The sequence below is a fragment of the Macaca nemestrina genome, chromosome 18, assembly GCF_043159975.1.
Source record: "Macaca nemestrina isolate mMacNem1 chromosome 18, mMacNem.hap1, whole genome shotgun sequence".
In the NCBI taxonomy this organism is placed as follows: domain Eukaryota; kingdom Metazoa; phylum Chordata; class Mammalia; order Primates; family Cercopithecidae; genus Macaca; species Macaca nemestrina.
Window position 1 is genome coordinate 56215320 of NC_092142.1, and position 25099 is coordinate 56240418.

At 53.8% G+C, this 25099-nt stretch overlaps 1 protein-coding gene across 2 annotated transcripts in view; it reads left to right on the forward strand.

Moving 5' to 3' along the window:
* Positions 1-25099, forward strand: part of LOC105494037 (copine 2) — a 56258-nt gene that overhangs the window by 17269 nt on the left and 13890 nt on the right. The window contains exons 2-12 of one of the 2 annotated variants that reach the window (XM_011762124.3): positions 1264-1478; positions 3834-4013; positions 5993-6067; positions 8040-8111; positions 9832-9915; positions 10197-10286; positions 11549-11647; positions 12130-12216; positions 13972-14031; positions 16392-16525; positions 18432-18486. In XM_011762124.3, the coding sequence (XP_011760426.1) occupies positions 1299-1478; positions 3834-4013; positions 5993-6067; positions 8040-8111; positions 9832-9915; positions 10197-10286; positions 11549-11647; positions 12130-12216; positions 13972-14031; positions 16392-16525; positions 18432-18486 (1116 nt within the window). In that variant the 5' untranslated portion in view covers positions 1264-1298. The remainder of the gene's footprint in view (positions 1-1263; positions 1479-3833; positions 4014-5992; positions 6068-8039; positions 8112-9831; positions 9916-10196; positions 10287-11548; positions 11648-12129; positions 12217-13971; positions 14032-16391; positions 16526-18431; positions 18487-25099) is intronic. The other variant, XM_071084593.1, reaches the window with a different exon arrangement.

Below are 25099 nucleotides of genomic sequence, written 5' to 3' on the forward strand. Positions count from 1 at the left end.
AGAGCCAGACTCCGTCTCAAAAAAAAAGTAAAGGAATAAAAGAATCGCTACTCCATAGAGCAGCCCCAAGGGCTGCTGGTTGCCCATGTTTATGGTTATTTCTTGATGATACGCTAAACGAGTGGCAGATTATTCATGCCTCTCCTTTTTAGACCATATAGGGTAACTTCCTGATGTTGCCATAGCATTTGTAAACTGTCATGGCGCTGGTGGAAGTGTAGCAGTGAGGACGACCAGAGGTCACTCTGTGGCCGTCTTGGTTTTGGTGCTGGCTTCTTTCCTGCTGCCTGTTTTATCAGCAATGTCTTTATGACCTGTATCTTGTGCTGACCTCCTATCTCATCCTGTGACCCAGAATGCCTAATCATCTAGGAATGCAGCCCAGTAGGTTTCAGCCTTATTTTACCCAGCTCCCATTCAAGATGGATTTGCTCTGGTTTAAACGCCTCTGATGGTCCCAGAAGTGAGCTTCCTAGTGGTCAAAGTAATGAGAGAAGTCTGAGCAGTTGTCAGCTCTACTGTGGCCACAAGGCACATGACAACATGTTAGTTGCTCAGGAGAAGCCCAGGTTTTCCTGGCACAACGAGTATCTGAGACACCCATGTCCACTGTGATTTGTTGCTCATGTGATAGGGGCAACACACAAGGAGCTGTGCATCCTTACAGGTGAAGACTGACCACAGCAGAGAAAAACTTCAAAGACAAATTTAACACATCTACCAGAGACACAGACTCTTTTTTCTTTTCTCTCTCTCTCTCCTTCTCTCTCTCTTTCTTTCTTTCTTTCTTATTTTTTTTAGATGGTTTTATTCTGTCACCCAGGCTGGAGTGCAGTAACGTGCAATCACAGCTCACTGCAACCTTGAACTCCTAGTCTCAAGCAATCCTCCTGCCTCAGCCTCCCAAGTAGCTGGTACCACAGGCACGCGCCACCATGTCTGGCTGATTTTTTATTATTTTATGCAGAGACATGATCCCCCTTGTTGTCAGGCTGGTCTTGAACTCCAGGTTTCCAGACACCTGACCTCCCCAAGTGCTGAGATTATAGGTGTGAGCCACTGCGCTTAGCTCAGACTCCCTTTTCATGCATTTCCTTGCATTCTTCTTTCTCCAAACCTTTGCCCATGTTATTTGACAACCCGCCTCAATTTGCCTTCCATCTCTCCATTCACCTCTTAAAGGCCAAGTGGTAATGCCTCTCTATGGTGGGGCAGCATAGCAGGTGTCTGTCCACTTTCTGACCCTCACTCCTGTTCTCCTAGACTGCCAGGAACTCCTGCCACCGCCACCGGCTCCCATGGCCCACATACCCAGTGGGGGTGCCCCAGCAGCGGGGGCAGCCCCCATGGGTCCCCAGTATTGCGTGTGCAAGGTGGAGCTGTCGGTGAGTGGCCAGAACCTACTGGACCGGGATGTTACCTCCAAGTCTGACCCCTTCTGTGTCCTCTTTACAGAGAACAATGGCAGATGGATCGAGGTGAGGCTCTTCCGTGTATCTGCAGTGGGTAAGGGGGTGGCTAGGCTGCTGGAGAGGGGGAGTCTCCCAGGACTGGGATCCAGGGACTCCAATAGAAGTAGTTGGAGTGTGGGCTGGTGGCAGGGGATTACTTGGTAAACTGTTACTCTTAAAATAAAATTTTGTTTTAAATATATTTAAAATATTACTTTGTGTTTATTACAATTAAAATCTATAGATTTATAATTATATACTTTATGTTGATTATTTGATATCTCTTTTTTTTTTTTTTTTTTTTGAGACGGAATCTCTCTCTGTCCCCCAGGCTGAAGTGCAGTGGTGAGATCTCAGCTCACTGCAACCTCTGCCTCCCAGCTCAAGCGATTCTCCTGCCTCAGCCTCCCGAGTAGCTGGGGCTACAGGTGTGCACCACCACGCCCAGCTAATTTTTGTATTTTTAGTAGAGACATGGGGTTTCATCATGTTGGCCAGGCTGGTCTTGAACTCCTGACCTCAAGCAATCCACCCGCCTCAGCCTCCCAAAGTGCTGGGATTACAGGCATGAACCACCACACCCCATCTTGTTATAAATTGTTATATAGTTAAAATTTTATAGTTTTACAAAATGTTTGCTTCCACTTTTAAATAACCTTTCCCTATTATTTCTAAATGAACACATGGTCAGTAAGAAACAGAGAAACAGTGAGCTCAGGCTTTGGGAGCTGGTCCAAGGCCCAGTGATGCTACTCCCTGCTGTGTGGCCTTAAGCAAGTGGCTGTCCCTGTCTCCTCATCTGTGAAATTATTATATATTTTTTTTCTGCTGACTCCCTTGGAAGGCCCAGATCTGGAGATATTACTGGTGCCCCAGGCAAAGACTTCTGAGCTGGAAGACTTTGGCTTGAAGGTTGGAAAGAGTTGCAGCTTGAGGAAGGATGTTGAGAAACCTAAGCTGTGAAGACCTTCCGGTTTTAAAACTTTGCTTTTGCAGAAGGAAACTATTGGAGTAAATGTAGAGAATCCAGATAAACCCAAAGGAGAAAATCAAAATTGTTGGGAACCCACCTGTCATACAGAACCACTGTTAACAGTTTGGTATCCAGCCTTCCAGATGGCTTTATATGCATGTGTATTTCCCAAAAGATGTGTGTACTTTCGAATGGATATTTAACTAGGCCACGGTGGGAGTTCACCTGAACATACTGTGGTTTACAAAGAGTTCCCATGGATGTTGGCTCCTTCTTGTGATGCCAAGAAAACAGTGTGGGATTGCTGACCCACTTTACAGAGGGGGATACAGGGGCCCCAGAGTGGGGAGGGACCTTTTCGTGTCACCCAGCGTGTTGATGGTATAACTGGAAGTGGGAGGTGGGACATGGGGCCAGCTGAGGACTCCTGGGGGAGCCCCAGGCCTGTGAGAGGCGTGTCTGGGGGCACAGTTCCCCTCTGCCAGGTCTCTAGAACCTCTGAGTGCCCCTCAGGGAGTGGCATCCCCCTGACTCATGGCACACCCCCCACCCTCCCTGACAACCTCTGCCCCCACCCAGGCCAGCCACCCTGGCTAAACATAGCCCAGGGCCAAGACTTCCTCAGTGCCTGCTGCTCCAGCCCTTGGAAATGGACTGGGTGGGAGGAAAAGTCAACACAGCCTGGGCCCCAAAATAGACTGTCACCCAGACTCCGCGGTTTGGGGCCTCAGCATCCAGAGGCCAGGAGGCGGGTTTCCTGTCCCAGTGCCACTGCTGACCCACAGTACAAGGCCCTGTCCTCAGCCAGGCTTTGGTATCCACAGTAGGTGGGGTGTTGGGCTGCACAGTGTCAGGATTCTATACAAGACACAAACATCTCCCTGCACCCCCGTGGGGAGTCCCTGACCCCACCTCCCCGCAAGAATCCTCCCTTCTTTTTGTTTCCTTTCTGTTTCCATGTAAAATGTGGTTTGAAAAAGGGGTTTTCCCAAAATAAAAAGTGAAAACCACAGGTAGTCAAATCCTTTCCCTTTACAGAGGCGGAAACTGAGGCAAAGGTGGGGAAAGGGCCTTGTGTCCTCCATCTCTTACCCAGACAGGGCAGGGCCCGAGCCCTTACCCTGGCACCTGGGTATGGAACCAGGACCGAAGAATTAAGAGTGTGGGTAGTAGAGTCAGACCTCGGTTTCAAATCTCGGCCCTGCTGTCCAACCTCGGGGAAGTCACTTAACCTCTCTGTGCTTCAGCGTCCTCGTCTGTGAGCTGAGGGTAGTGAGTTACAGACCATGGCCACGAGAGCCTGGCACAGAGTAGGCGTTGTACAAGTTAGCAGAATGATTTCCAGCAGCCTGCGAGGGCTTGGACCAGCTGCCTTCACTCTGACTTCCATTTCCCTGCCCCTCTGCTAGTACGACAGGACAGAAACCGCGATCAACAACCTCAACCCCGCCTTCTCCAAGAAGTTCGTGCTTGACTATCACTTTGAGGAGGTACAAAAGCTCAAGTTCGCGCTCTTTGACCAGGACAAGTCCAGTATGCGGCTGGATGAGCATGACTTCCTGGGCCAGTTCTCCTGCAGCCTGGGCACGGTGAGCTGGGCCCTCCTGGGTGGGGGAGCAGGGGCCCAAAGACTGGACAGCCCCTCAGAAAGTCTCTTCTCGCCCTGTCTTTCCATAGCCCCATCTTCCTGGGTAGGTCCCAAAGTGCAGATGCAGAGTGGGGAACAGGCTTGGCGGGTTTGAGGCCGGGCTGAAGAGCTCCCATCTCGGGGGGCAGCCAAAGAGACCGGGGCCCCAGGTGGCCAGGCATTCTGATTGTTAGATGTAATCAGGTGTGGTCTTGACCTCCTGGGGTAGGAGCATCTGACCAGCAACCAAGACGCCCATAGTAGTCCTGCTTTATGGCAGACTCACTGTGTGACCTTGAGCAACTTCCTTTCCCTCTCTGGGCCACACTTCCCCATCCATCTCAGTCCTTGGTAAGCTCCTGGAGGCCGGGAGCAAGCAGGGCTAGGCACCCCTGACACAAGTCTCAATCATTCCTTATAGCTGTATGCCCTTGGGCAAGCTCCCATCCCCCTCTGGGCCTCAGTTTCCCCACATTTCCCTTGGGGATTATGATGACTGCTCTGCCCAGCCTAAACTGTTGATGAGGGAATGAAATGGAAAATGCTTTGAAGGGTCCTAGTAGAGACTGAAATGCCCGGGGCCTCCCAGGAGATGGTGACCATGTAGAAAGCAAGTGACTGCCGTGGTTGTGATGTCTACTTTTTGTGTAAGAAGCAGGGTACAGTAGTCAGGGTCTCTACCCTGTGGTGTAACTGAGAAGAGAGCTTAAGGGCTTGTGGACAGGGCAGGGAACTGACAAGGGATGGGGAAACCAACCCAGGGCTTGGCCCCAGAGGAAAGCTGACCACCTTCACTTGGAAGGAAGGCAGGGTGAGGAAGTGGCATTGCCAGGGCCTGCTGAGACCTGTGGCCCATAGAGGGAGGCCTCTGGACTGCAACTTAGGCAGAAGCCAGAGTAATGAAGAAGCTCCCATCAAACCGGGGCCCCCACTGCTCATGCCACCTGCTCTCCCGTCTCTTGCCTGTCCCCTCAACTGGCTGAACCTCTGAAAGTCAGAGGACAAAAGAGCCAGGTGGCACAGTCCCAGGGCACAGAGCAGGTGCATGGATCTGGGGAGAAGAACTACCCCTGCAGGAGCAGGACTATATCATTCTGGTGTGTGCTCCCCGCTGCACAGGATGACACTCACACTGCACCCAGGAAACATGAACCATGCTGGCCCCTGAGTGCAGTGGGCAGACACAGGTGGGAGGGCGACTTTTCAATGTGGCTCACTTTTCCTCTCTGTCGTTTTGATTATTGCACCCTGTGTGAGTGTATTACCTATTCAAACCAATAAAAATACATAGAGTTGGCTGGGCTCTATAGCTCATGCCGGTAATCCCAGCACTTTGGGAGGCCAAGGCAGGAGGATCGCTTGAGGCTGGAGTTCGAGACCAGCCTGGGCAACATAATGAGCCCTTGTCTCTACCAAAAAAAAAAGTTAGCCAGGCGTGGTGGCGCATGCCTGTAGTCCCAGCTACCCAGGAGGCTGAGGTGGGAGGATCGCTTGAGCCCAGGAGATTGAGGCTGCAGTGAGCCGTGATCAAGACCTGTCTCAAAAGAAAAATAAAGGAAAATACATAGAATCAGAGCTTGACTCTCCATCAGAGATCATATCCTGAGGCAGATGGGGTCTGTGGAATGCCTCTGGAGAAGGGAGTTGGAGGCTAACCTCCCACAGTTGTCTCCAAAATGCCTTTTCCTAGGGGCAAACTGGGCAGTGGGAGTCCAACTGCAGCCGGAGACCTCGGGCAGGTCTCTTACCCTCTCTGGGCCTCAGGCTCCTCACTGCCCAGATTGGCTGCTGTCCACCTCCCAGGGTGACAGTGACGTTCAGGCAGGTCACCAGCCAGCCCAGGACGGGAGGCAGCCCTGCCGAGTGGCGCTGGTGGAGGATTTTTCCTCCTGGGGCTTCCCCCACTTCCTCACTGAGCGCCCTTTCTCCTCTCTCCTCTAGATTGTCTCCAGCAAGAAGATCACTAGGCCTCTGCTGCTGCTGAATGACAAGCCTGCCGGGAAGGGCTTGATTACGGTACCAGTCCCCTCCCGGCTCTCCGCACCCCCTCCACCCCCACTCCACACCCTCCCCCATCAATGGGCCGCTTCCCTGGCAGATAATCACCAGCTTTGTTTGGAGTAAAAAGGCCCAACTTACAACTTAGCAACAGGTCTCTTAGCAACCGGCTCCTGGCTCCACAAATGATGCACTGGGGGCTGACAAGCTGGGGAGGCCTCCAGAGCCCTGCCAGCAGCCCCCTCCCTGCACTGGCCCCTGTCTGCCCTCCCCTGGGGGTTGTTCAGAAGTGCCTTGCCCATCAGTGCCCTGCCTGTGGCTGCGACGTGCAATGATTCCTGCAATGCGCAATGATTCCCGCGATGCGCAGCAATTCCCCCTGCGATGCGCAGGCCCTTGGCAGGAATGAGCTCCTTGGTCCCCAAAGACTCCCAAAAGCCAGGGCACCCCTGAGGCCCAGAGAAGAAGTTCCCTCTGGCAGCTGAGCTAGCGAGATCGTCCCCTGGGTTGTCTGGCTGGCTTCTGAGGCCATGTGATGCCTGGGGAGCCAGCCAGGCTGGAGGGAGAAGCCATGCCTTTGTGTGTTCCGGTGCGTTACTCCCCTGCCCTGGAACCTCCCAGGGCTCCCCACTGCCTGACCAACCCTTCGGTTCAAGGCTGTGAAGGACCCCTCAGACCCTGCCTGGCTCTCCTGCCTCGGTGTTTAATCTCCTTCACTTAAATGCCCTGTGTTCAAAGTTCAAATTCAAATGCTATGAATTCTTAGCATAGCCTGAACATACCCCAGGCTCTTACTGTGTTCCTGCCCCATGGGTCGCCACCTCCCAAACAACCTCCCACCGCTTCTTAGTGTTCTAACTGCCCCATCTAAATGCCTCTCCAGGCCAGGTACATGGCTTGCACCTGTAGTACTACTACTTGGAAGGCTGAGGCAGGAGGATCCCTTAAGGCCAAGAGTTTGAGGCTGCAGTGGGTTATGATCATGCTACTGCCCTCCAGCCTGGGCAAGAGAGTGAGACCCCATATCTGAATGAATGAATGAATGAATGAATGAATGAATGAATGAATACCTTCACAAGACAGCTTCCCTCCACCTAGAAGCCATCCCAGACAGACCCCACTCAGCTGGGTATGCCATCACCCCCAGCATTTCTGGCAGTTCCACTCTAGGCCTCCGTCCCCTCCCCTGGGAAATGGGGGTGATAATAGGACCTACCCTATAGGGTTGTTGAGCAAGTCCCAGTGGGAGGATGGCAGGGGAGAACGGGCAACCTGGCTGGCGTCTGTCTGTGGATCCAGAGGGCCGGATGCCTTGCGTTGGGTGAGGCCATCCTAGAGGCAGGAGAGGAGAGGAGGCCCCAGCGAGAGGCCCCAGCCCACTTGTGTTGCTGTGGGCAGCAGGGGAGGGAGAGAGGCCTAGAGAGGGCCTCAGCAGTCTTGAAGTCACCCAGCTAGGCCATCACTGGCTGAGCTGGGGTCAGGGAACCATAGCTGATGGGGAATACATATAGGACAGATGACCAGTGTGAACTGATGGGACTCAGTTTCTCCCCTGGGCCCCAGTTTCCCTAGCTGCACAATGATGTGGCTGTGATGCTGACACCTTGGTGTTCTGAGGAAGCTGTGCTCTTTGTGGCTGCAGTAGAGGCAGGAGGAGGCCAGTCATGCTGCTCTCTGGCCCAGAACCTCTCCCCGGGACTCAAGACCACCCCCGGTGTGTGCTTCATCTTCCCCCACCACCCCATGGGCCCTGCGGATTTGCATAGATCCACTTCCTGATTCCTCATCTCCAGATGGGTTATTTCCCCCATTTTCCAGAAGATGGAAACTGAGGTGTGGGGAAAACAAGAGATTTGTCCAAGATCACCTGGCACTGCCCCTCCCTTCCCCCTCCTGACCCTGGAGGATTGCTCCTGGGGCACCCTGTGCCATCCTGCCTGGCAGGAGGCTGGGGGAGTCTGAGGAGCCCCTCATGTCCCTGGCCTTACAGATTGCTGCCCAGGAGCTGTCTGACAACCGCGTCATCACGCTGAGCCTGGCGGGCAGGAGGCTGGACAAGAAGGTAAGGCGGGCAGAGGAGGGGCTCCAAAGGGGAACAGTAAACCCCCACCAGCCCCAGGGCTGTGTGGCCTCACTCCGGGGCCCCGGGCCACCACCTCCATCACATTCCAGGGACTCATCCAGCACAGGGCCCTCCTGGCCACTCCAGATTAGGACCCCTTCACCTCTGAGGTAGTGAGTGTTCCATCCCTTAGGGGTATTCAAAACGCAGCTGGAAACCTGCTCATCGGGGCATCCCCATCTCACATAGTGTAAGTACATGCCAGGGTCCTTACCCAATGAGGCCCTACCTGATGTGTCCCCCAGTGCCCCGACTCCCCAACCTCACCCCTTCTCCCTGCACTTCACTCTGCTTCAGCCAAATCTATCCCCTTGTCCGTGAATTAAACGAGGCACTCTCCTCCCTCAGGAGCTTTGCACTTGCTGTTCCCTCTGCCTGGGATGCTCTCTTCCTTGAATTTTCACACAGCACTCTCTCACCTCCATCAAGCCTTTGCTCCCACATCACCTCCTCAACGAGGCCTTTCCTGAAATTGGTCTTTGATTTCCCACCCTCTCCTGCTTGTCTCCTTAATACTTACTGCTGTCTAGCATACTTTCTTTTCTTTTTCTTTTTTTGAGACTGAGTCTCACTCTGTCGCTCAGGCTGGAGTGCAGTGGCATGATCTCAGCTCACTGCAAGCTCCGCCTCCCGGGTTCACGCCATTCTCCTGCCTCAGCCTCCCAAATAGCTGGGACTACAGGCGCCTGCCACCATGTCCAGCTAATTTTTTTTTTTTTTTTTTTAAGTAGAGACGGAGTTTCACCGTGTTAGCCAGGATGGTCTTGCTCTCCTGACCTTGTGATCCACCCGCCTCAGCCTCCCAAAGTGCTGGGATTATAGGCGTGAGCCACCGTGCCTAGCCCATACTTTCTTATTTTATTTTCTGTCTCCCTCACTTGAATATAACCTCTTTAAAGTAACACTTGCCAGGTACAGCGGCTCGCACCTGTAATCCCAGCTACTTGGGAAGCTGACGCAGGAGAATCACTTGAGGCCAGGAATTTGAGACCAGCCTGGGCAATATAGTGAGACCCTATAGATGGGTGGGTGGATGGGTGGGTGAGTGGGTGGGTGGGTGGATGGATGGATGGATGGATGGGTGGATGGATGGATGGATGGATGGAAGGAAAGATAGATAGATGGATGGATGGATGGATAGATAGATAGATAGATAGATAGATAGATAGATAGATAGAGTCACATACAAAAAGTGGCCCTTTTTAAACCTTAAATGATTTTTTAGGCCATGATATTCCTTACGTCATGTGCAGGATAGTTTCAGGATAGTTTTCACATTCCCAATAAAATAGATTTAAATGACATCCTGCTGGGGGCCTCACCCTACCTTGGGAATAGGCGCCCTCTTGAAGTTCCTGGCCCATCTAAAGTGCTGGAGTTCTGACTCACACAGGGTGTAGGTCTTGGGGGTCTCTGAGCACAAGCTCTGACAGCCTCAGGGTGGTGGATTTCTGCTGGGGGACCTGGTTGATCCCAGGGGGCTGCAGCTGCCCTGGGCCTCTTGCTGAGCCTTGCAGAGGCTGAGGGGAGGGGGCCGGGCTGGCTCTGCCCACAGCTGCCACCCTGACACCCAGCTGGGGAGGCAGCGGGGCCACACCCCCATCTGCCTGCACCTGGCAGGGCTGTGCCTCTCTGACCTGCATCCTCCCATTTCTCCCAGGACCTCTTTGGGAAATCAGACCCCTTTCTGGAGTTTTATAAGCCAGGAGACGATGGCAAGTGGATGCTGGTCCACAGGACTGAGGTGCGTACATGGGGGCCCAGGGGTCTCTAAGCAGTGGGCCTGCAGTCCAGCCCCTCCACAGCTCTGAACAGGGCAGTGCGGTCACAGCTGCGCAGTGTGCAGGAAGACCCGCAGTGGCACCTGAGGGACATGCTTCCTGCCAGCCACAGGGACGCTCGCTTCCGTCTCTGAAAGTGTAGCTGTGGGTCTCCATTTTGTCACCCTGTTCCTATTGGGCTGACCCAACCCCAGAGCACTGCTGCCCAGGGCCTGAGCTCACCACACCCCTCTCTCTCCCACAGGTGATCAAGTACACACTGGACCCTGTGTGGAAGCCATTCACAGTGCCCTTGGTGTCCCTGTGTGATGGGGACATGGAGAAACCCATCCAGGTGAGGGGGGGTCCAGGGACCCTGCTCCCCACCCTGCCAGCTCCAGCCTCCCTGTCTATCTGAGGCTCCCGGGGATGCCTTGTAGAAAGCTCTTTCTCATGCAAATGGAACGAACCCCCATCTTTGGAGGAGGGAGGACTGGAGACTGGGTCCTCATCCTGGATCTATCTGATGCCCTGAAGTACCCAGGCAGGCCCCCACCTTTGAGCCCCTCTCCAAAACTGTCTTGCCCTCCCCAGAGGGCTGCGGAGCTGCTAGCTAGGGAAACACCTTGGAAACGATCAAATGTGGTATGGTAAGGACAGTGATTACCAGTCTCTCTAAAAGCTCTCAGTCCTCTGGCCGGGTGCAGTGGCTCAATGCCTGTAATCCCAGCACTTTGGGAGGTTGAGGCGGGCAGATCACTGGAGGTCAGGAGTCCAAGACCAGCCTGGCCCACACGGGAAACCCCATCTCTGCTAAAAATACAAAACAGCCGAGCATGGTGGTGCACGCCTGTAATCCCAGCTACTCAGGAGTCTGAGGCAGGAGAATTGCTTGAACGCGGGAGGCAGAGTTTGCAGTGAGTCCAGATTGAGCCACTGCACTCCAGCATGGGTGACAGAGCAAGATTCCTTCTCAAAAAAAAAATTATAAAATCAAATCAAATAAATAAAAGTTCTTGGTCCCCAGGGGCTGGGTCTTAGAGCAGATGGGGTTGGGGAGACAGCTAGGTCAGGACAGGGGTTCCCAAGTAGGATACCAGGAATCTTGGGTTCTAGTACTGGGTCTGCTACTGTTGCTGCGAGACTTTGGTCAGTTACTTCTCTTTCAGGGCCTCAGTTTACCCATCAGTGGGATGGGAACAATAATCCTTGCTTTCCTCCTAGGAGGGCCATGGCAGCTCAGTTAGACAGCATATAGAGCTGTGATTTCTGTGCCCATCTCAGAAAAAAATATGTCTAGAGAGGACCCCAGGCCATAAGCTGGGTGAGTCACAACCCGAGACAGAGGGGAAGCCAATTGCCAAGTGTGTAAGGAGTGGAGTTGCCTGCACTAGAGGGTACAGCCTCCATCATTGGGGCAGACACATCTTCTTTTCCCAGCAATCATGGAAGACTTCCTGTAGGAGGCAGTTCAGGAGCTACTCAGGCCAGCTAGGCAGATGCTGAGGGGAGGCACTACCCAAACAGAAGACAGAGGGTTTGCCTGGGGAGTTGAGAGGGGCTGGAGAGCTCCTCTTGGGGGACAGCTCTGAGGTGACCATGCTGAACCTACCCCAGGTCATGTGCTATGACTATGACAATGACGGGGGCCATGACTTCATCGGCGAGTTCCAGACCTCAGTGTCACAGATGTGTGAGGCTCGAGACAGCATCCCGGTGAGATGGGCATGTGTACTATGACCCCAAGACCTCAGCAGGGCTCGGGGAAGGGGCACCGGGTCTTGGGTCAAGCAGCCAGGGGCTCAGATCCCCCTTCTGGCTGCATGACCTTGAGCAAGGCATTCAGTCTAAGACTCAGTTTCTCCATCTGTCAGTGGGGGCAGAGGATTTGGGTGGGGATTGATGAGATGATTCGGGTGAAGTGCCCAGCACACAGTGAGCAGTCAGGAGCTGTCCATCATCCCATGATGTTGGGCCCTCAGCTGGACAGGATGGGGATGCGTTATCTAGGGAGGAGGGAGTCAGATGCTGATCCTGCTGCCATTTTTGGGTGTGGACATCCCGGAAGGCTCCCTGGAGGAAGCATGCTGCCCCTGTTGTCAAGCCTGTGGAAGGGATTATAGGGCCAACAAGGAGGATCTGTCCCCAAAGAACAAAGAAGCCCCGAGTTGAGTGTCTCTTTCTTCTGCGTTGCCCAGCTGGAGTTCGAGTGCATCAACCCCAAGAAGCAGAGGAAGAAGAAGAACTATAAGAACTCGGGCATCATCATTCTGCGATCCTGCAAGGTGAGCTGGTGCGGGCAAGCCTGAGCCAGGGGCCAGGTTTCAGGCCACACAGAAGGGAAAGACATGGCATTGGGTCTGGAGCCAGTGAGGCCTGTGTTCAAATCCCAGCTCTGCCACATCCTGGCCCTATGACCTTCTGAGCTTCACCTCACTGGGCCTCAGTCTCCTCATCTGTGGAATGGAGATATTCATGAGGCAGAGCATATCCGGGGTTACTCTTCTCTCATATTCCTGTGTGGAGGCCGAAGAAGGCACGGGCTGACCTTCCAGGGCCTGTCCTGGTGGGAGAATTGTCATTGCAAGCCGCTACCACCCATGGTGGTCTTGCAAGGGGCAGAGGACATTGGGTGGGGGCACCCTGTCCTCGCTGGCATCAATGTCACTGTGACTCCCATGGTACAACCAGGGCCACTGAGGCCCAGAAAGGCAATGAAGTTCATGTCAGCAGTGGCCAGGCTGTAGGCGGGGGCCAGGAGACCTGGTGGGCAAATAACTGCTGGATCTGGCAGAACATTAAGGAAAGCAGCCTGGGGCAGGGCAGCAAGAGCCCTGGGCTCAGGGCCTGACAGCTCAGGAGTCTGGCCGCTGCTCTCCACCAATGGGTGGATCCCAGACCCCAACCTTATTTGGAGCCTCGTCTGGCTGGGGTTTACACGAGCATTCAGTGATGTCGCGACACAAAAGCGCTCTGTTAAAGGTCAAGATGTCAGGTTGCAGCCTCGCGATGGATGGTCCTTGTTTCTGAAATTTCCATCATTCACATCACTTTTCACAATTTCTGGCACCTGCCTTACTTACTTTTTTGAATCAGCCTTTCTTCCCTGCATTATTGTTTTTTGTTTTTGTTTTTGAGACAGAGTCTCATTCTGTTACCCAGGCTGAAGGGCAGTGGTGTGATCTTGGCTCACGGCAACCTCCGCCTTCCGGGTTCAAGGGATTATCCTGCCTCAGCCTCCCGAGTAGCTAGGATTACAGGTGCACCACCACGCCTGGCTGATTTTTGTGTTTTTAGTAGAGACGGGCTTTCGCTATGTTGACCAGGCTGGTCTTGAACTCCTGACCTCAAGTGATTTGCCTGCCTTGGCCTCCCAAACTGCTGGGATTACAGGCGTGAGCCACTATACCTGGCTGGCTGGCTGGCTGGCTGGCTGGCTTGCTTGCTTGCTTGCTTGCTTGCTTTCTTTCTTTCTTTCTTTCTTTCTTTCTTTCTTTCTTTCTTTCTTTTTTTTTCCTTTCCTTCCTTAAATACGTTTATTTAGAAAGGAATTATTAGAACTCTACCAAAATTAAAAGGTCTGGCTTCTTTGCCAAAAAGAGACAGGGACCATCAAAACGAATACAGTCTTAATGGCTTGATCAACTTCTAGAGGAAGGCCTTGAGCTGGAGGCCTGCTCTTTCTCTTTGTAAAAAAGGTAGATTAATAAGGGCCAGGAGAAGGTAAGTACCTAACAGTGACAAATTGAGACACTCTATGTCGGGTAACTGACACTGGGCCCTGGGACCCTGCCTGGAAGCAGCATGTGTCTGTGTATCTGTGGGATGTGGGGGTCTCTGTGAGTCCCCCACCCATTGGGAGCCATTGCACTGATGGCTTTGTTATAGAGAGATTTGGGTTCTGTTGTAATTAGATCAGGCCCATCAGCTTTTTTTGACCTCCTTGTCCCTACTAAGGCTGCAGGACATAGAGCAACAATTCCCCCACGGGGAGTGTGACCAAGTCAGGGGGGCCCACTGACTCATCCGCTTTCTTCCAGATAAACCGAGACTACTCCTTCTTAGACTACATCCTGGGAGGCTGCCAGCTCATGTTCACCGTAAGGCTCTCCCCTCTGGCTCCCTCTGCACCCCCATCCCAGTGAGGGTCCTCCCTGGCCCTGGCTGTACTAGGGCCACTAGTGCAGCCAGAGGGACTTAGGATAGACTTCAGGAAGGACTTCCCTGGGGCAAGGAGTGTGTCTGGCCCAGTGAGGAGGGCATTAAGTGGGCTGTCTGGTCCTGCTGGATGGGCCTGAGCTGGGGCTTAGCTACAGGTCAGAGCACAGGTGCACAGCTCTCAGTCTGGTGGCTACGCTCCTTCTGTAGGTGGAAGAAAACAAATTCCTCCTCACTGGCCACAAGGCCTTCAGCGATCGCTGCCTCCCTCATCTGCAGTCTCCTTCCTCCTCGCTCAGTGGGCTCCAACCACACTGTTCCTCTGTTTGCCCAACACACCAAGCTCTGCTTCGTCTTAGAACTTTGCATTTGCTGTTCCTTCTGCATTTGCTGTTCCCTCTGCCTGAAACACTTCCCCAGAACCTTTGCATGGCTGCCCCCCTGCCATTTTTCAGGCCTGAGGAGGTAACGGAGGTCACCTTCCAGGGAGCCCTCCCTCCCTCAATGCCTTGCTGCTCTTCTGTCATATCTTCCTATTTTCTTTCTTTTCTTTTCCTTTTTTTTTTTTTTTTTTTTTTTTTGAGACAGCTTCTCATTCTGTCACTTAGTCTAGAATGCAGTGGCACGATCTCAGATCACTGTAACCTCCACCTTCAGGGCTCAATTGATCCTCCCACCTCAGCTTCCTGAGTAGCTGGGATTACAGGTGCATGCCATCACGCCCAGCTAATTTTTGTATTTTTTGTAGAGATGAGGTTTTGCTATGTTGCCCAGGCTGGTCTCAAACTCCTGGGCTCAAGTGATCTGCCCACCTCGGCCTCCCAAAGTGCCAGGATTACAGGCTTGAGCCACTGGGCCTGGCCCTCCATATTTTCCTATTTTCTGGGCACTTGCCACCCCAAGATTCATATGCATTTGTTGCTTCTCCCTGATCGTCGCACCCACTGGAATGTGAGTGCTTTAAGTGTGGGCACTTTGTTTATTTTGCTTCCACTCTAACCCCAGCATATCACACAGTACTTGGCACACAGTAGGTGCTCCATCATTTCTTGTTGGAAGAATGAGCTGCCACCTTGCCTGTGGCCTGCAGTCTTTGCCCCACAGACTCTAGGCCATTCATCATGGCTTTGCTTCCTCACCCCAAGGGAGCCTCAGTCCCAGAAGTGAGGAAGCTGCTGGGGTGCCACACTCTGCCCACCTCCCCATGTTATCTCACCGCTCCCCATCACCACCCTTAGATCCCAATGGGAGATGGAGGGCATCGCAGGATGCCATGAAGTCACAGGACTGGCCTTGCTGACCTCTGACCCTACTGCCCACCACTGCCCCCTCCCCTGCGGAGAGGCCAGGCCCTCCTGGACCTCCTGCATGGGTTTGTTCATTCAGCAAACTCACACTGACTGCCTCCTTTGTGCCAGGCTCTAGGCTGTGTCCCTGCAGGGGTCCCTCAAGGACTAAGACATGCTGCCCCTGACCTGGGGGAGTGACCCTCTAGCCATACGAGGATTTGGATGGGTGGCCCCTTCTCTCCTACCCCACAGGAACTGAGTTCCCATGTAGCCAAATCTTCCCCTGGGTCCTACTTCTAACCCTCCCCTGCTGGGTAGGGGTCGTCCTTGCCCACCCTTCTGTGCCGTTTCTCCAGGGATTAGTCTGGGATTCTCTGGGGCCGAGAGAGCAGGTAGAGCCCCAATCCCTGCCCGCCTATCAGCCCTGAGTCCCTATGAAGCATGTGCCTTGTCTGCTGTTCCCAGCCCTGGGCCAGGCTCCTCCAGGGAGACTGGCACTGCTCTACCAGGCAACCCCAGGTCCCAGGCCCCTTGATGGTCTGAGGGATAATGGGGAGATGGCTTGGGTTGAGGGTGAGGTTATCTGGGAAGGTTGCAGTGGAGCAGTGACATCTGAGTTGGGCCTGGAAGATGGGGCAAAGTTAAACAGGGAGAAATGATAGCCTGGCACTATATGCAGAGGGAAGCTCATGAATAAATGCCTGCATATGGGAACAGATGAATGTGTAGGTAGGGATAGTAAGGAGAAAAAGGAATCTGGGACTGTACGTTAGTCTTATGTCATCACATCTAGGTAATGGACTTTATGCTTGGGCAATAGAGAGCCACAGATGGCATTAGAGCAGAGGAGTGATACAATCAGACAGTTTCTAGGTTTCAGACCATCATATTGTGGGGAGGGCTGGGAGACGAGTGGGCTTCCCATGTCCCATCTACCTCTCCTATTCCCTGGGAGTGGGATAGGGTGCCGGGGTCTCTGGCCCCACTGGGTGGCGTTTTTCTCCACTCTGCAGGTTGGAATAGACTTTACAGCCTCCAACGGGAATCCCCTCGACCCTTCCTCTTTGCACTATATCAACCCTATGGGCACCAACGAATATCTGTCGGCCATCTGGGCTGTTGGGCAGATCATTCAGGACTATGACAGGTAAGGTTGGAGAGGGGGTCTGAAGGTCAGCCAGGGTTCCGTCCAACCTGGGAAGCTCAGTGTGTCAAAGCTAGAAGGGACCCAGAAATCATCAAATCTAGGAATGGACAGCAAACGGCATAGGTGCAGTTATTACCCATTCCCTTACCCTTGACAGACATTGCTAATCAATTGCTGAACTCCAACCTGCCAAGCCCAGATTCAAACTGGGATCGTTTTCCACACAGTACACGAAGTAGCTAGTAAGAAAATGAATCAGGATGGAAGATGAAACTTGTTCATTACTGCTGCATCCTCTCGTTTTAGAGCTAGGGAATGGGAGGCCTGGGGTGGGAGTAGAGAATTTGTTCCAGGTCCCACAGATCATGGGACTGGAGGTCAGCCATTCTGGTTCCTGAGCCTGGTACTAGTTCCCTAATGGTCTCACTTCTGTTGGGAACTTCTGAGGAGCAGCCAGCATGCATGGACCCTCCTCCTATGACCTTGCTTCCTGGGGACCTTTGGGTCAGGGTGGGTACCATGGAAAGCCAGTGAAGGGAAGCTGTGTGAAAGTATGGCAGGTGTAGCCACCGACAGGATATGACATCACTGTCACAGATGGTGCTAGTTGGGAGCTCCAGGTCAGAGGATGGAATGACCAGGAGGCTGACACATTGGGAACAGGGGAGGAAGGAGCAGGTGCCAGAAATTTGGCAGGAATGAGAGCAGGTTCAGGAGCCCTATGTGGACTTGGCCTCCTAGAGAGGGGCAGCCGGGGACCAGCATTTGACTCCCAGGGGGCCCAGGGCCTGAAGGGTGGCTGTGATCCCAGGCCACATTAAGAGAGGTACAACATGCAGAACAAGGGAAGTGGAAGTCATCATCAGCATGGTTGTGTGGAGTCCCAGTTGTCCAGCTGCCCATTCAGCCCATCACTGAGCTGTCTAATGGGCATTAAGACTTAGCATGGCCCCAGTGAGCTCTGGTTGCCTGGGTAAGCCACCATCACTTCCTGCCAAGATCATTTCATTAGCTTCCTCATCAGTCTCCCGGCTTCTGCCTTGGCCCCCAGCTGTGTGTCCTTTCCACTGCAGCCAGAGGGATCCTTAGTAGATGTATGTTGAGTGCGTATGCAAATGAAATGTGGTCCCTGTCCTCAGGGAGTTCTTACTTAAAGAGGAAGATAAGGAAGAAATTGTTGGAGTTCTGAGAGACCAGTTTACATGTGAAGCAGGAGCTATGGGAGCACAAAAAGAGAGGCATTGTAGGGTATCAGGGAAATCTACAGAGAGAAGGGGCCATTTTGATTGGGCCTTAGAGGATGAGTAGGAGTTTGCTAGGGGAAACAGATTAGGGAGAGATGTTACAGATGGGGGCACAACAGCATTGAAGTTGGAATGTGAAGGTAGCCTGTGTGTTTGGGGAATAGCAAGTGGCTAGTGGCCAGGGCTAGGGGAGTGGGGTGTGAAGGGGCACAGGTGGAAGGAGACGAGACTAGGCTCTGGGGCTGGATGACACAGGACCTTGAATGCCACATGAGGGTTCTCATATTAGTAGAGTTTTCCCTAGAGCAGGAGGCTGGGAGACAGCCGGTACATTCATTCTACTTCCATCTTGACCTTGGTTTAGTGGCTGGCCGGGGTCTTAGTTTGAGAAGGATCTAGAAGCTGCGCCCAGGCCCATTGGTTAGAAGTACCATTGTTGTATCTGCCACAGGTATAGATGTGGTCAGGCCACAGGTTCACCAGGTCCCCAGAGGTGGGTTGGGCTCATTAGGTAGATGATCCTAACAGCTTTTTCTAGAGGTGGTGAGCTCCTCCTTTCTGTCCTTGAAAGTGTACAAGGCCGAGCGCGCCCAGCCCTGGGCAGAGGGTCAGGCGGTGTCCTCAGGTGTCTCACAGTGTGTTTCTCTTCTCTCTCTGATTAGTGATAAGATGTTTCCAGCTCTGGGATTCGGGGCCCAGTTACCCCCAGACTGGAAGGTAAGTGAAACCGGAGTTAGTTTCCTTTTGGTTGAGATGCAGTTTGTGTGTATGGTCTCTCTGGGATCTGCTCTGGAAAGATCCTGGGCTGGGGCCTTGTTGCCCTGCCTTCCCTGTGTTCACCCCAGGCCACGCTCATTTCTCAAGTCTGATTCTCGGGCAGACGCTGAGGCTGTAACGGGGCAGCACAGTTATGTTCTCTGCTCATGAGACCCCTATGGAGTGGGGAGGACAGACAGGATGGCCAGTGTTGCAAATCAAAATACAAGACACCCAGTTAAGTTTGAATTTCAGATAAACAATGTGTATTTTTATGTATTGATATTTATTTATTTATTTAGAGACAGAGTCTTGCTCTGTTGCCCAGGCTGGAGTGCAGTGGCACATTCTCTGCTCACAGCAACCTCCACCTCCCAGGTTCAAACAATTCTCATGCCTTAGCCTCCCGAGTAGCTGGGATTACAGGTGCCCACCACCACCCCCAGCTAACTTTTGTATTTTTAGTAGAGATAGGATTTCACCATGTTGACCAGGCTGGTCTCAAACTCCTGACCTCAGGTGATCCACCGGCCTCAGCCTCCCAAAGTGCTGGGATTACAGACCTGAGCCACCGCGCCAGTGCAGATAAACAATTTTTAAAGTATAAGTATGTCCTGAATATTGCATGGGACATACTTATACTTAAATCATCCATTGTTTATCTGAAATTCAAGGTTTTGTCTGGATCTAGGGGTACAAGTATAGTTGTATTACCAGGATGTATTGTGTGAAATATGGACTTTCCATTCATCACCCAAATAATGTACGTTGTACCCAGTAGGTGGCATTTCATCCGTCATCCCTCCACCCCCCACCGTGTGGAGTCCTCAGTGTCTGTTATTCCCGCTGTGTGTCTGTTCTGTGTGCACCCATTGTTTAGCTCCGTCTTATAAGGGAGAACATGCAGTTTTTTGTTTTCTGTTTCTGAGTCATACTGGGCATCCTGTATTCTATTTGGCAACGCTAAAGACAGGGCAGTGGCATCGGTGCTGAGGCGGGGGTACTGAAGGCCTGCAGGGAGCCAAGGAAGGAACCCAACCCAGCTGGGGGCCATCAGGCTTCCTGGAGGGGGCAAGCTCTAAGCCAAGAGGGGAAAGGGAAGTAGCAGAGTGACTAGGGGTGGCAGTGGGGCAGGGGGAGCCTTCAGGGCAGAGAACAGCCTGTGCGAAGGCTACGGGATGAGCTGGAGGAGCTGGCAGAGGTGGGTGATGGACCCTCCATTGGAGGTGAGCAGGGTGGAGACAGACGTGGGCATTAAAGGACCACGGGGACCCCTGCAGGGACCACATAGGGGCTCATTAGCAGATTGGCATTTCCGAAGGCCTCCCCTGGCTGCTGAGTGGGGCGTGGCTAGGGCGAGAGTGGGCAGAGTGGAGGGCGGAGAGAAGGGGTGAGGGCAAGGAGACTCAGGGCAGAGGCCAAGACTGTCTGCGTGACCAAGTGAGTGTGGGCCGAAGAGGTCACCAAGATTTCCAACTGAGCACTGAGGTGGGGGTGGTACTGCTTACCGAGATGAGGAACGGGATGGGTGCTAGGCTCAGCAGGGGAGATGGTAAGGTAGGAGTCCCAGAAGAAAGGTGGATGATGGCTGAGCACAGTGGCTCATGCCTATAATCCCAGCACTTTGGGATGCTGAGGCAGACGGATCATTTGAGGTCAGAGAGTTTGAGGTCTTCCTGGCCAGCATGGTGAAACTCTGTCTGTACTAAAAATACAGAAATCAGCCCAGCGTGGTGGCATATGCCTGTAATCCCAGATACTTGGGAGGCTGAGGCAGGAGAATCACTTGAACTTGGGAGGCAGTGGTTGCAGTGAGCCGAGATTGCGCCACTGCACTCCAGTCTGGGCAACAGAGTGAGAACCTGTCACAAAAAAAAAAAAAAAAAAAAGATAGGTTGATGATGGGTCAGTAGTTTCAGGCTCCGGGGAGACAGAGACAGACCTGGCCACCTGGGCCACGACCCATGGTGCCACCTCTGGGAGGATGAGATTGCTAGGGAGACAGGTGGAGTGAGAAACAGCCACATGAGGTGGGGCGCAATGGCTCACGCCTGTAATTTCATGCTTTGGGAGGCCAAGGTAGGAGGATTGCTTGAGCCAGGAGTTCAAGACCAGTCTGGGCAACACAGTGAGACCCTGTCTCTACAAAATTTAAAAGTTGACTGGGTGCAGTAGCTCATGCCTATAATCTTAGCACTTTGGGAGGCCGAGGAGGGCAGATCACAAGGGGAGGAGTTCGAGACCAGCCTGCCAATATGGTGAAACCCCGTCTCTTGGCCGGGCGCGGTGGCTCAAGCCTGTAATCCCAGCACTTTGGGAGGCCGAGACGGGCGGATCACGAGGTCAGGAGATCGAGACCATCCTGGCTAACATGGTGAAACCCCGTCTCTACTAAAAAATACAAAAAACTAGCCGGGCGAAGTGGCGGGCGCCTGTAGTCCCAGCTACTTGGGAGGCTGAGGCAGGAGAATGGCGTGAACCCGGGAGGCGGAGCTTGCAGTGAGCTGAGATCCGGCCACTGCACTCCAGCCTGGGCGACAGAGCATGACTCCGTCTCAAAAAAAAAAAAAAAAAAAAAAAAAAGAAACCCCGTCTCTACTGAAAATACAAAAATTAGCTGGGTGTGGTGGTGGGCGTCTATAATACCAGCTACCCAGGAGGCTGAGGCAGGAAGATCCCTGGAGCCCAGTGAGCTCTGAGTGCACTGCACTCCAGCCTGGGTGACAGAACAAAATTAATTAATTAATTTATGTATTTAATAAAATAAAAAAAGAAACAGCTGCGTGAGAGATCCAGGCAGAGGAAGCAGAGACTGAGCCAGGCAGGCAGAGCGGGGAGGAAGCAAAGGAGGGGCAGCATGAAGCCCACAGAAAGCAAACCCATAAGTAGCAGCATTTATTGGTCCCTTAGAATGTTCTAGATACCACTCTGCCTGCTTTACCAGTTTCAACTAATTCTCACCAAAGCCAGTGAGGTAGGCCCTGTTATGAACCCATTTCCGGCTGGGCGCGGTGGCTCAAGCCTGTAATCCCAGCACTTTGGGAGGCCGAGGCGGGTGGATCACGAGGTCAGGAGATCGAGACTATCCTGGCTAACATGGTGAAACCCCGTCTCTACTAAAAATACAAAAAAAAAACTAGCCAGGCGTGGTGGCGGGCGCCTGTAGTCTCAGCTACTTGGGAAGCTGAGGCGGGAGAATGGCGTGAACCCGGGAGGCGGAGCTTGCAGTGAGCCGAGATCACGCCACTGCACTCCAGCCTGGGAGACACAGCGAGACTCCGTCTCAAAAAAAAAAAAAAAAAATGAACCCATTTCAATCACTGAGGAAGCCAAGCAGTCAGGGCTCGGGGAGGAGGGAGTGGGGTTGGAGGCTGCCCCGGGCCTGGTGAGGTGAGGCTGAGAAGAGACTGCCCATTTCACTGACCACAGCTGGGGCCATTATGGCAGAGACAAGACGGGGAGGGGAGAAGGGCATGGAGACATCAGTGTGGGCTGTGAAGGGGCAGGTCAAGCAGGTCTAAAGGCTGAGGAGGAGCCAGGAGAGGCATGGAGGTGAATTGAGGGGGGGGTCCCTGAGGTGTGGTTGTGGGTATTCCTGGGGCAGGAGGCGGGGACTCCTCATAGAACCCCGGGCACCAGGGGAGGGGTGGTTTGGTGGCTCAGAGATGGAGATGTCAATGAGCGCAGAGGCTATAACGCTGGGGAGTCGCTGCGGACAGGGGCAGGGAATGCTGCCCCATTTTACAGGGCAATAAACTGAGGCTTGGAGCCTCAAAGTGACTTGCCCAAGGCCATGTTCACCAACTGGACAGATGGACTCTAAAGTTTCTTCTCAGAGTCTGTTGCTTCCCCATGAGAAGCCCGTGGGGTGTGAGCCCAGAGAGCTCCTACGTCTGCACATGGCTCTCGCTCGGCCAGTGCCCCTTCTTGTCTGCCCTGCTGTGCCACATTGCTGTTTCCAGAATGAATTTTTGCCTCCCGCCCTCTCTGGGGAGGATGATTTTCACCTAGAATTTCGGGGAGTGGCCCGAGGGCCAGGGCAGGAGAGGTGGGCATCCTGGCTCCCTGTGGTGTGAGGCTACGCCTCAGATGGGACCAAAGCTGGGCCACATGATGCCATTGGGGGGGCAGGGCGAGCTGGTGCGGCTGGGCCCAGCACGAGCCCGTTGCTAGGACACCAACCAGCTTTCAAAGAACTGAATGAGATGTTTTCTTGAGCAAAAGCCTCCTTGTAAATGTCACAGGGCGATGCTGGGGAGGCCGGGGCTTGGCCAGGCTGGAGTGCCCGGCAGTGCCAAGAAAGATGCTGCATCCAGGCTAGGAAAGGACAGATGCTGTGTCCCGCCTTCCCCTGCCACAGGAGCCGCCAGGCCTGGCCCCTCCTGGCCCCTCACCCTCTTTCGCATTCTGACTTGACTCACTCCTGCTGCCTGAAGCTCCTTCATTCACTCCCACCTCAGGGCCTTTGCACATAGCCTTCACTCAGCCCGCACTCCCTCTCCTGGGCTTCTGTCACAGATTTTCACCTAGAATTTCGGGGAGTGGCCTGCCCTCTGGGAGCCATGCTCACGCTCACATGGGGGCCCTTCCTCCTGCCCAGATCCCTGCCCTCATGGAACTCTGTGACTTGTTTGTGATTGCCTGGGGAAGGCACTGGGTTTCCTTCTGCCTGCATCCCAGCACCTGGCCTGCAGTGTGCACTGCCGTTGTTTGTTGACAGTGAATTTGGGACCCAGCCCAGATTTGGGGCCCCAGGCCTGAGCAAACAGAGGGGTTGGTTCTCTGAGGGTGGGAAGCTAGAAGGAGCCAAAAGGAGCATGCGACCAGGCTGCCTGCCTTCAAGACCTCAGTTTCTCCCTGAGGGTGGCCCAGATGAGCCCAGAGAGGAATCCTGCCCCAGAGAGTGGCTGAGGGGCTCAGGACACATTTCCCTTTGGATATGGTATGAGGTCTTGGCCCTTCAACGTGAGCAGAGTTACTCAGATGAGGAACGGGATCTGGGCAGAAGGCATAGTCTGTGCAAAGGTCTGGGGGGAGAGGGAGCATACTCTGTGGGTGGGGAAACTGAGGCTCAGAGAGGACAGTCACTCTGAGATCCCTTGGGCTTTCTCCATGCCCCACCCCCTGCCCCCACCACCTGCCTCAGCCAGGGCCGCAGGGAGCTGAGCCTGAAGTAATTCCCTGACCTCAGGGCTGAGGCAGGCCAGGTTGGGTGAACAGGGCCATTGGCTGTCGGAAGGCAACAGGGAGTCCGAGGACAAAGGCCTGTGGCAGGCAGCTAGTCCCCAGGGGCCCCTCATCAGCTTCTGTGTCCTCCAGGAACTTGTCCTGTTTATGACTTTTCTCAGGCAAACCAGGGCAGCCAGTACGGGAGGGGCTGAGCTGCCACTGCTGGTAGCATGGACACTTGTCCCCAGGCCCCACTGTGTGACCTGGGCACTCCCTGGCCCTCTGGGAACCTCACTCTTTCCAGCTATGAAATGGAGCTGCTGGAGGAGGCAACCTCTGGGGCCTCTGGGGTGGATGGATAACCTTCCACGGCCCCCATGACCGCAAGGCTGGGCCCTCCCCAAAAAAGATGGGGGGAAGAGTGGGGATGAAGAGTGGGGGGCCTGAGAAGGCAAAATATTCCTCCACCCTTATCAGCAGGGGGCTTTCTCACTGTGGTCTCTAAAATCTCCTAAAATCTGATTTTTCGGGAAGTCATTGGCCCAAGGGAGGCCTGTTTCCCTGGCAACCATTTTCTCTCTCAGCCCCTCCATACAAGCCCCCCTGGTAATCTCTGTGGAGGCTCAGGAAATCTCCATGGCAACAGGGACCTCCAGCCCCCAAACCTGGAGCCCAGACTGGGGACAGGGTGAAGGGGGCCCTGGACAGGGACAGGACCCAAGAGGGACACCAGAGGACTGGCTCTGTGCCGGGCACCTAAAGCGGACAGCAAAAAACAGAAAACCCCATTCCCTGAAACAGGGAGGAATCCTCCCACTACCTCCCCACCCCCGCGCTGCCAGGAAGGCCAGACTGAACCCCACTGCTGCATCCCTGCCCTCTCCCCCAGGAGTAGGACCAACTCCCACCCCCAGGGGAGGGGAGGGCACTGGGTCTCAGGCCTGTTCGACTGTGTGGCTCTGGTGCCTGGCTTCCCTTTTCTGGGCCTCGGTTTGTTTATTTGTTAAATGGGGACGCTGGATGCAGGAGAGCCTCCCAGCACCCCCGTCATTGTGTCTTGGAGCTGAAGGGTCTGTCTGGGATTGTCTGTGGCCAGACAAAAGCCGTCCTCTGCAGCTGAGGACCGGGGAGGGGGTCGCTTTGCCCTGGGCACCCCTCCACCCTCCTCACTGAAAATCCCTGGGGGAGGAATGCCTTTAGAGGTTAGCGTGAGCTCTGGGGGCAGCCTGACTTCAGTTCGAGTCCCAGCTCTGCCCGCCAGGAAATGTGGGAACATTCTAGTCCACTCTGTGTCTCAGGTTTGTCATCCGTAAGATGAGGTGATAACAGCTGCCCTTCCATTGGGGCGTTGTGAGGAAGGAGTAAGGGGATCCCTGCACAGCACTGAATGTGGATGTAGTACGTG